The sequence below is a fragment of the Amborella trichopoda genome, chromosome 5, assembly GCF_054954075.1.
Source record: "Amborella trichopoda isolate Santa Cruz 75 chromosome 5, AtrichopodaSantaCruz75HAP2 v2.0, whole genome shotgun sequence".
Classification (NCBI taxonomy): domain Eukaryota; kingdom Viridiplantae; phylum Streptophyta; class Magnoliopsida; order Amborellales; family Amborellaceae; genus Amborella; species Amborella trichopoda.
In genome coordinates this window covers 8,407,832-8,419,241 of record NC_142340.1, presented here as the reverse complement: position 1 = coordinate 8,419,241, position 11,410 = coordinate 8,407,832, and the positions used below count along the sequence as shown (strand labels likewise).

Here is an 11,410-nt window from a genome sequence, read left to right as displayed (position 1 = left end):
TTTTTCTTTGTTGTCACAAGTCGAGTTAAACCTAAAATTAGGTAGCTCGGAATGTGCTATTGGTTGGGTTTAAAATCTAAAATTATTATTCTTAAATCTTGAGATGCCAATTTTTTTGAAGTGCATAGATGGTATTTTTTTTTTTTTTGTTGAAGTTAGTCTATGAATTGAAGCTATTAGATCTTAGTATTCCCTAAGGAAGTTAAAGAGGGAGATTGTATGCCTGTGGGTGATGCTCCATGGGAGAAAGCGTCCATTCTATCCGGCATTTCCATGACTAGCCAATGCACCCACTACTCAAAAGACACCGTTGTCTGGTGATTTCTAGTGATTTTTACACTGGACAGGGAGGAAACATAAATATGTTATGAGATTTAATGTTGTCCGGTGTCGTCATTGTTAAGTATATGGGCAATTGTGAAAAACAAAAAGTCTCGCTCTAAAAAAGGGTGCTTGTCGGAATTTTTTAATTTTTACATAAAACGCCTCATTTGGTAATTTTGGGGTCGAAAGAGTGTCCCTATGTAATTTTCTCCCAAGAAAATTTGTGTGCATTTCTACATTCTTGAGGGAGATTTATCGCATAAGTCTTTCCATATACTACATTATGGGCAGAGATTTATCACAGAGGTACTCATCTTTTCGAATCCAAATAACTGGTAAAGTCAGAGGAATAGAGAGACAATTATCATTCATTAAGATAAAGAGGTTTAGGACAAGGACGAGTAAATCAAATCCAAATAGCAATGGACATGATAACAGATCCAACTAACAAAAAGAGTGTTCAAATCCAAGTAATAAAAGGAGCCTTAAACATTATTAAGAAAAACAAGGGAGATACTCATTATTGAGCCCAAACTATAATAAGGCCATTAACATAGTAGCAAAAGGCACAATGGAAAGAGAGAAATTATTTTAGTAGCCAGCAGGGATCCCGCCCTTTCTTGGGTCGCTTACGGCAGTGAGTTGTCCCATTTTTTGAAAAGTCGAGATGTCATGGATCACAATTTGGCAATGCGATTTGTCTGATACTGCTTTAAGCACATGATCTTTCTTTATTAGGGCTGACCTATCATCCTTAGGCACTTCGATGTGATAATTAGTCACTGTGTCCCAGTTTTCGTATTCCAAAGTCTTCGGTAAAAGCTTTAAAAAAAAAAAAAAAAAAAAAAAAAAAAAAGAAAGATGAGAAAGAGAAACAAAATAGGTTGCAATATGGTAAAAAATAGGCAATGTACATAATGAGAATATTTAATTCGGATAGATGGCTAAAGTGATTATGACCTCCTTATTCCAAAAATAAATGGCCTATTATTATACAATCCCTATAAAATATATGTACTCGAGTAACAATATTTCTCACTAGCCCAATGTGTGTGTGTGTGTGTGAGAGAGAGGTTCTAAAATCTCCTTGGTTCCAAGACCATTTACAAATTGATTTTGAACTTCGACTCTCTCTGTGTCTCTGTCTGATTTCTTATTTTTGGTAAATCATATTTTCACAAATTAAATAGTTAGATTGAGGATCTAATGATGATGTTAATGATATTTTGAGTAACGAATTTTTGACTTTTGTTTTCTCATGGGGCACCTTGGCTATGATCTTTCACACTCATAAAGCAAATGTCAATTACTCCAAAACATAAAGTAAAACATGAATGAATGAAGAAGCAGACGGCGAGTAGAAATCCACCAGATGGTAGAGTCGAGGTGAAAAAACAGAAAAAAATGGTTCCATGCCATGAACAAAATAGTTCAAAAGGACCTGCGTAGTTGTAGGAATTATTCTTGGTCCTCCACTTCCACCAATCACACCCTCAAGTACTCCATCCTATTTAACATAAATGGGATACGTAGTAAGAAGGTATTTTCTCATATGAGAGAGAGAAATATGGCCTTTAATAGAGCCGCATGGAGAATCAGGAGTTCATGTAGCCAACCCCAATTAATGGAAAAAAGCAAAAATGATGATGATGAGGGAGAGAGAGAGGACCTTGAGGAATATAGTGGGCATCATGGAGGATAAGGGCCTTTTGTATGGCTTGATGTAGTTTGCACATGCTAAAGGTTTAGGGGAGTCTATCATGTCTGTAGGGATGTTGAAATCATCCATCTGATTGTTGAGTATTATCCCTGTCTTAGGAGACCGAAACAACGCTCCAAATAAGCTATTAATAGAAGTAGTCATAGAAACTGCATTCCTCTCATCATCAACGACGCACAAGTGACTGGTGCCGTGGTCACTGAGTAACCTCCACCTGCGGGAAAAAGATGGTGTTTTGAATGTGGAAGTTTAAAGTTCAAAAAATTGTGTGTGTGAGAGAGAGAGAGCTCAATGGCTTTGTAATGAAATCCTCACGATGTGGTTAGGCAAGAGATAAGTGTTCGTTTAGCCACTAAAAGGCGTTGCACATTGACATGCACGAAGAGATTTAGAGGACAATATTTGTGTAAAATTCTCCACAACCATAGAGAAGGATGTGGGTTAATCCTTCCAAGATCTTATCTTTCTAGATCATTATCATTTTGGTGCTAAATAGAAATGAGAATCTATAATGTTGTGTTATGATCCTTTATGCTGAAACAAATCCACTTTGTTCATCCTAATGCAAACCCTTGTGTCATATAGTAGTTCCATTGAAATAAAGATAAGTATATCTTTGGCCAAGGTAGCGGTCTTTATGAATGAAGCAACTGTGTGGCACGCTCGCCCCCTTTGATTTTGTAATGCCTTATATTTCATATGATATTGCTATTGTTCCCTTGCCAAGTGTTGTATAAGACGAGTTTATGTAAAACTTCTTTCGTTTTTTAATAAAACAGGTAGGGGCCCGATATCCCCATTGATTCACACAAAGAAAAAGATACATATAACTTCACATACTACACCCTAAAAGACTAATAAATAAATAAAAATAGTAAGCAATAAAAAACGACATTGTTTCTATGCAGCCAGCCTGCATATTGTAGAAATGCGGCCTAGGCAATAAATATATATTTTTAAATATAATTTGATCCTAATTTTTAGAGAATATATAATATTTAACATTGAGATCATGAATATGTAAAAAAAAAAAAATTGAAAACAAGAAATAATAATTTTATTGAGAAAACATTTGGACTGTTAGTTATGCATGTTTTTAGATAGACTACCGATTTGCATCCATCTTTTAGATGGTTGCTTTATACCTCTGGAGCGCATATTGTACAAATGTGGTCAACATAACAATAAAATAAGAAGTAGAAATCTCTCTACCCAAAAATATTTGACAACGATTGTGCAAGGAAACATTTTATGTCAAATGAGCAGTATCGCTTTAGTGTTGCTAGCTATTTGGATAAGAAGCTTTAAGAATCGGGATTGTATACAATGAGACCATCTACCTTTTGGTACAAGGAAGTTACAATTACTTATAACCATTCGATGTGATATCTCATAGCTTGGGTGTGTTACAAAGTTTGAAAAAAATTATTTTGGACTTTAAGCTTGGACAATGAAATAAATGCAACCACCACATTTCATATCCAATTGTCAAGATTCATTGTGACCACCTTGTATTAAATTAAAAGTAAATGATCTCGTTATATACTTCCCCTTAAGAATATATATGGGTACCTTTGAATAGGAAAGAAAGGATCGTGAGCTGTGTTATCATCTATTATGTTCTTCAAATATCTTGCTACTAAGTCAGCGAGCACTACATCTACAACAGGTTCAACATCTTCAAAGTCTGGGTCCCCTAGTCCCATTCTCATTGCAAACATCTCCTTCAATGCTTCAACCATACGGTGGAGTCCAAGGGGTCCAGAAAGCTCACCATATCGAGCAAGTATATTCAAAACCTACAATAGAAAATCGATCTTTCAGGTAGTCAATCACCAACCAAAAGTGTTTGTGTGTGTGTCTGAGAGAGAGTGAGTGATACGGTAAATTCAGAAGAAAATACGCACGAGTAGCACCCCAACACCTCCAGATGAAGGAGGCGGCATCGTAATTATCTCGCGCCCCATGACCTTTTTGGAAATTGGCGTTCTGCGTTTAACGGTATAACTATGCAAGTCTTCCAATGTGATTATCCCTCCTTTGTCTTGGATATCAGCAACCAAATCGCGCCCCACGGGACCGTTGTAAAACACCTAGGGCCCTTCATCTGCAATTTTCTGCAACGTGCTCGCAAGTTGAAGGTCGCGACACAGATCTCCAGGCTGCAATAGTGTTCCATCTTCCATGAACTTCTCACGTAAACCGGGATCTCTGGATATTGCATCCTCTGATTGTTCCATTTCATATGCTAGAAAAGGAGACACCCGAAATCCCTTCTCTGCTAGATCAATTGCAGGTTGCACTAGTTCCTTCCAAGGACGCTTCCCATGTTTCTCCCAAGCCTCATAGAGACCTTTTAATTCCCCTGGAACTGCTACTGATTGTCCACCTTGGAATTTTCCAGCGGGATTATGCTCATACATATCCTGTACATATAATTTTTTACATTATTATGGCATTTGAGTATTTGTTTGTTCAGAAAAAACAAACGGAACATGTGGAAATGTCTATTTAGGCATTTCGTTAGTAAAGTCACAAATAAATTGAAATTAGGGAAAACTATCGAATTGCCATGTTAGATGTAACATTTGCCTTGGTTCTTAAAATATCCCCCATGTAAAAGTCTCTGACACTTTAACCCGAAAGACATTGTTTTTTCTTCGAAAATTACAAAAATCCCTTTGACTCAAACTTCGGCTGAGGCGAGTTATTCGTCCGAGTCCGAGTAACTCGGCCAAGTTCATGTCCTGTTAAATAATAATAATAATAATAATAATAATAATAATAATAATAATTATTATTATTATTATTATTATAATAATAATAATAATAATAATAATAATAATAGTAATAATAGTAATAATAATAATAGTAATAATAATAATAATAATAATATTAATAATAATAATAATAATAATAATAATAATAATAATAATAATAATAATAATAATAATAATAATAATAATAATAATAATAATAACAATAACAATAGCAACAACAACAACAATAATAGTAATAATAATAATAATAATAATAATAAAATAGTGTATAAAAAGAATAAGATACTTACGTATTTCAACAAAGGGAAATTGTTTCATGCAAGCTGGACCGCATGTCTACATATGTGGTCTAGAAAGTGTAAAGCATCCATCTTAAAGATGGATGCAAGTAGATGTTCCATCTAAAAACAATGGAAACTAACAATCCAAACTTTTTTTTTATTAGAATTATTATTTTTAGTTTTATTTTTTCATATTCATGATCTCCATGCTAGATATTACATGTACTTACAAATTAAGTCCTGAAATCAATCTTAAAATAGTTTTATTCGGCAGCCCGCATTCCTACATATGCGGGCTTGACAGCACAAAAACCAGGTCCTTTCACAAATGCTTCATTAGTGTGCTCGGCAAATGGCATGGGACTTCTGCAATAGGGCCATACCAGTAGTCAAACATGTATATTTCTAATAAAACCCTAGACATAAGAATGCAAGTGACGTAAATAATAGCCAAAAGGCCCACTCCACCACGCACGCTTATAAAAAGGAATATACAAAAGGAAAAGTTTATATAAGGTTGCAACTTAAAAATGTAGAATCACGTATGTACCTCAAAAATAAATCGGAAATGTTGTTTTAATGTTGAATAAACTATCTAATCGATCATCTCGAAATTGAAATGTATGAATATGAAAAAAAAAAGTTTGTGAGTCTCTAATATAGTGCATCTTGCAATACAATATCTAGATCGTCAATTATCAAGATTTTCATATATTTATAGATCTATTTGATTTATACCATTTTTAAAATTTAAAATTTTCTAATTAGATATGAAAATAGATTTTAAAATAATGCTAAGAATTTTTTCGCCTTCATTGGATTGTTTAAGGTTGCATCCTCATAGAAACCGCACCCATAAAGGCAAAAAATTATATAAAGATGCAATAAAAGGGAAAGCTTTCTATGTTCCCCCTACAACATTGAAGTTCTATCCTCCTCCTATCATCCAGCCATCCATTTTTTATCAAGAGAGCCACTCACTGTTTGATCTTAGATCCGACGTCTCAAAGTATTTTATTTTTAGTTTTTTAATTTTTCTGAATATGAAATTTGGTACGTGTCATCTTCTCGTTGGGGCGCACCTATAAAAAATATTAACAATAATTTTTCGATAAAGCATAATGACCAAAATACCCTTTCAAATTTTCAAGGGTATTTTGGTCATTTTATTTTATTGAAAAAATATATATTTTTTGTTAGTGCAAGTTTAATAGAGGAATGGACATCCAAAATTTGTTGTCAAAACAGTTTATAGAAAAAAATTAAAAATAAAACAGTGCAGAGACATGACATTGTGATTGGTGCAATCTTAAGCCTACATTAAAAAATGGAGGGTTGGATAAGGAGAGGATAAAACATCTATGTTGTAGGGGGAACATAGAAAGCTTGACCTATACAAAATATATATAAAATCAGAACATGGTATTCGGCTGAGTCCGATTCTCCTTATGTGGTGCAGTACTTTTTTTTATCATTTTTCAAGAATTCTGACAAGGCCATGAAAGCCAAGAATCAGCTGAAATTAGAGTAAAACAATTTCCTTTATTTTTGCTAAATAATAAAAAAGCAAATATATTCATTCTTTTACCCTTGTTGTCGCTCCGGGAGCAGTTTCTCGCATGTCATAGCAATATACATCACCATATGCAGCAGATCTAACCAACATGAAAGCTCCCCCACCAATGCCACTCGATGCTGGGCTAACAACACCGAGGCATAAGGCTGTGGCCACTGCTGCATCAACTGCGTGGCCCCCTTTCTGAAGAATATCGCTACCAACTCTCGAACAAACGTCATGATCTGCCGCCACAGCACCATGCTCTACTGTGATCACTTCTGGTATAACCAAGGGTGTTGGGGCCGGAAAGGGTGTTTGACCTTGGGATGCAGTGTGCTGCTGGGCCATTGAGGATGATGCTTAGTACTAACACAAACAAGCGAGAAAGACACCTTGAGAATGCGGATTGCCTTAAGGGCTTTAAATACTATGAGATCCCAATACGACAGAAAAATACATGTGATGGAGACATGGGTATGGTTTTTTTTTTTTTGATAAGTTAAAAGGAAAAAAAAAAAAGAAATAGAAAAGAAGGACAATTGAGGATTTTGGGCCCCTACCCTTTAATTTAATGAGAATGGACAAGAGTTGAATATTAAGCCTTTTTTTTTTTTTTTTTTATAGAAGCTCATATACCAAGAATACATATTTCCAACACTATATATGTAATATCACTAAATGGTAGGGGTCCAAATCCTTCATGACTTAACACTTTTTTATTCACCTAAAAAAAAATACTCTACATATTTTTATTATAGAAGTTTCCTATGATGCCATCCGGCGTATCCCACATGCCATACGTCTACGAAACATTATCAGTTCGTATTGGATTATATTATGGTGCTCATACTATAGAGTAATTGTACTCAACAAATTTTGGACACTTATATACCCTTGTTATTCGTGTTAGGTTATGTTAGGATGTACTCAATAAATCTAGAACACTTATGTACCATTGTTTTTAACATAAAACATTTTTCTAATAAGGGTATTTTTTGTCATTAGGAGGGATATGACATCATCTACATGGGGTATGACATCACCCACTTGAAGCATACTAGTGGCATTTAATACTTCATATGGGCAATATCACGTCTTATGTTAGTGATGTTTATAAATTACTCTATAGCGTGAGCACCCACATAACCCTATAGTGTTTGACACATATATCAATGATAGAAATACCAATTTTAAAATGGGTGTGGTTTCTATAAGGTTGCAAGTACCTTAAACAATCCAATTAAGGTGCACCTCCAAAGTTTATCATAGCATAAAATTTTGGTGAATAAAGTTCTTAGGATTGTCTCAAAATCTATTTTTATATCTAATTATAAAATTTTAAAATCCAAAAATAGTTAAAATCAAGTAGATCTATAAACAAATGAAAATCTTGAAAATAGACGATCTAGATAATGTATTGCAGGATGCACTATTTTTGAAACTCAAAATCAATAATGCCACAATTATTGAAGGTGGTTAATACATTATAATCAACAAGAAATTTGACATTATATTCTCTGATATAAAATCACGTCCAATATGCCCATGACGTAAAGAAATTTGACATTATATTGTCTCATATAAAATCATGTCCAAGATGCCCATGATGTAAAGGTGTTTTCACACCTGACAAAAAGTTATGAGCATGTAAAATATGGACCCGTGGGAGTATATTGTACATACTTCCTCCGGGAGAAGACTTACTCCAAACTGAAATTTTGGGAACCACCTAAGGAATACCTAAAAATGAAGTTTTGTAATGACTAAATCTCACCCTCCAAATATTGGACGGTTTGTATTCAATCTTGAGATGCTAATCTTTTGCGGTGTATAGAAGATGGTGCAATTTTTTTTAAAAAAAATTGTTTTCTTTTTTCTACGAAGTTACTCTATGAGTTGAAGCTATTCGATCTCCAAATTTTGAGCTCTCAAAATTACTTCTTGATTGAGTTTTACTTGAGGGATTGAGTAGACAGTTGCCCTTGCAAGAGCGTAAAATCTTTTGACAAAAAGTGCTTCAACGAGCAAATCATTATAGAGGACGGATCGGTGGAGGTGAGCATGACAGCAACAACGCACTACCAAAAAAGAGCGTGCACGAGCTGGCAAAAAGGCATGGTCTACCAATAAGAACACTCGAGACAAAAAAAAAAAAAAAACTTCCAATAATACGGCTGCAGGACTGCAAGTCTAATTAGTTCACATTTAGAGTACGTAGATGATACGATGTGTTTTATGGAGCAGTTATGATTGGAGTCTCCAATATTGTCAATTTTTTAGGAAGTTGTAAGCTTGCTTTGAGATTAAAAGCTAATTTTAAAAAAACTTGTATCATTAGTGTTGGCTATGCCGAAGAGCTCTTCCTTTGTTGGTTGTGTGGGATGGAGAGTTGAAGATAGGGGCCTTCCAAATTTCAGACTCGAGATTGTCAAGGAATGTTTAGGATTCATCTATAAAAAAGGTATCAGGTTAAATTGGATTTATGAAAAATAAAATTTTGTCCTCGAACGGCCGTGTTACTCTTATAAAAGAGTCATCGGCTAACCTACCCATTTATCAGTTGCCATTATTCTTAATGCTTAACAGTATAATCAAGTTGATTGAAAGATGACGATGAATTTTCTGCGGAGGTCTTTGGATGGGGGAAGAAATATCAGTTGGGATATAGTTTGTACGCCAAAGATGGAGGGTGGTTTAGGCATCAAAAAATTAAAATTGGTGAATGGGCCATCCTTATCAAAATGGTGGTAGAAGTCCATGACTGAAACTGAGTAGCTTTGGAGGAAAGTGGATCAAAGTACGCAACTCATCATTGGTAGGAAGGGTGGGCAAAATCTTTCACACCTTTGGAAGGGTATTCTTAGCTGTAGGGGTATTGTAATGTACTGCAGTCGATCGGTAGTAGGAAATGGTGAGAAGATTAATTTTTTGTCAAACAAATGGTTGGGTGATAGGCCTTTGAAAATCATATTTCCTCAACTCTTCTAAAAAATCTCCAATCCTTTGGCAAAGGTGAATAAAATTTATGTTAGATAAGAGATGGGGACTATCTGAAATATATAGTGTATTTATAACAGAATGCCTGATTCTATTATTTCACAGTTAACTGAACTACTTGAGGAGCTACAACAGACTTATATCTCTAGAGAGGGAGATGATGAAATAGTTTGGAAGGAGGAAAGTGATGGGTAAATCTGCATATAGATTATTATTTCATGATCGAGTTCGATGGAATAATAGAAATCTCAATAAGATTTCGAAATGGCATGTCCCCCATAAGGTTAATTTTTTTTATGACCTTTTTGCAAAATAGATCTCTAACTGTGGGTAATCTTAGGAAATGAGGCAAGATCCTGGTTAATATTTATTTGCTATGCAAAAGGGATGAAGAAAATGGGGACCATTTTCTTCTCCATTGTGAATTTACAAGTTCTCTTTGGAGGTGGGCATTTCAATTTTGTGGACTTGCTATGATTTTACCTCAACGCCATGTAAATATTTTGGAGCAGTAGCAGTTAGGTGTGTTAGGTTGAACAAAGAAAGGAAAACTTTTCTGGGATATTATGAAGACTGCATTGCTATGGGAAGTTTGGTTGGAACAAAATAGAAGAATTTTTAAGTGGAAACTTCTATGCATAAAGCAAAAAAAGAGAAGATCTTACACACTATGTGGCCGTGGTTCTCGACTACCAAGGAGGGCGATGGTGTGTATAAGGTGGATATTGTGATGAACTTGGCAGTTATTATGTAGCATTGTTTTGGATAAATTAGACATGTGGGATGATGGAATCCACAAGCAAATGGATGCATCAAACTTAATTTTGATGGTAGTTCGATGGGGGAACCTGAGGCCTGCTGGTATTGGAGGTGTTATTTGAAACTCAAATACCGATATTCTTTGTTGCTATTTCAGTCCTTGTGGCAACTCTCCTACAAATATCGCTGAATTGATTGCTTTGCTGAAGCCAACCAGGTAGCTGATTTTTTAGTTAAACATGGTGTGAGTGGTTCCCACATTGTAGTTTGTGATTCCCAGCTATTGTAATTGCTATGTTTTTTTATCTTATCAATAGAACTTCACGATCTTGTCCAAAAAAAAAAAAAAAAAACCAAAAACCATATCGTCATTAGCCACCTTGTATATAAATTCTAGAAAGGATTATTTCATTGGGACTTAAAAAGGTTCTTCAAGCCAAATGATTTCCTGCTATTTGGAAACACAATGTCCATTGACTGCCTTGGGTGAAACCCAATCTAAGAGTATTTGTAGGACCCAAGTTTTGGGGATGTAACCACTTCAACTCATAGACCAGCCTCAATTAAAAAATTTTCAAATCACACTCTGTGTGCACTTGAAAAAACTAATATCTCAAGATTAAACAGAGACTATCCAACTTTTTGATAGTGAGATCTATGAGTTACAAAACAAAAAATTGATACTTTTTGTTTTAAAAATAATCACCTAGTGAATCTTAGGTGGTTCCCAAATTTTTAGAAAAAAAACAAATCTCCTTAGATGGGTTGTGTGCTCGAGGGAGTAGGAGCATAGTATGCTCCCTTGTGAGCATGGTATACGCACTCTTTCTCCTGATTTTCCCAAATACAAACTTTGGACCATCCATTTAATGGACTACAATTGTAAATTTTCAGAAGCTCAAAATTAGTTGTCTATTTTTCATTTCTTTCTAGTGTTCACAAAGTGTGTCAAATAAGGTAATAAAATTCTAGATTAGAAAAATTATTTACT

At 34.7% G+C, this 11,410-nt stretch overlaps 1 protein-coding gene and 1 pseudogene across 1 annotated transcript; both read right to left on the bottom strand.

The window, feature by feature from the left end:
• Window positions 1-674: 674 nt before the first annotated feature.
• Window positions 675-7,228, bottom strand: LOC148781924 (putative inactive glutathione hydrolase 4). The gene is made up of 6 exons (XM_088867321.1): window positions 6,694-7,228; window positions 3,952-4,470; window positions 3,617-3,843; window positions 1,994-2,258; window positions 1,694-1,831; window positions 675-1,146 (listed from the first exon to the last, which is right to left on the bottom strand). Exons 2-6 carry the CDS (start codon window positions 4,009-4,011, stop codon window positions 916-918), a joined length of 921 nt encoding a protein of 306 aa, XP_088723447.1. The 5' UTR covers window positions 4,012-4,470; window positions 6,694-7,228; the 3' UTR covers window positions 675-915.
• LOC148781925 (glutathione hydrolase 2 pseudogene) lies at window positions 4,138-7,011 on the bottom strand (annotated as a pseudogene).
• Window positions 7,229-11,410: the final 4,182 nt, after the last annotated feature.

Coding starts and splice junctions, on each gene's coding strand:
- LOC148781924 (XM_088867321.1), bottom strand. CDS start 4,011: ATGGGGCGCGAGATAATTACGATGCCGCCTCCTTCATCTGGAGGTGTT. Junction 2,259..3,616: donor CCTTTCTTTCCTATTCAAAG/GTACCCATATAT, acceptor TTTTTCCCGCAG/GTGGAGGTTACTCAGTGACC. Junction 1,147..1,693: donor CACCTCGACTCTACCATCTG/GTGGATTTCTAC, acceptor TTTTTTTTAAAG/CTTTTACCGAAGACTTTGGA.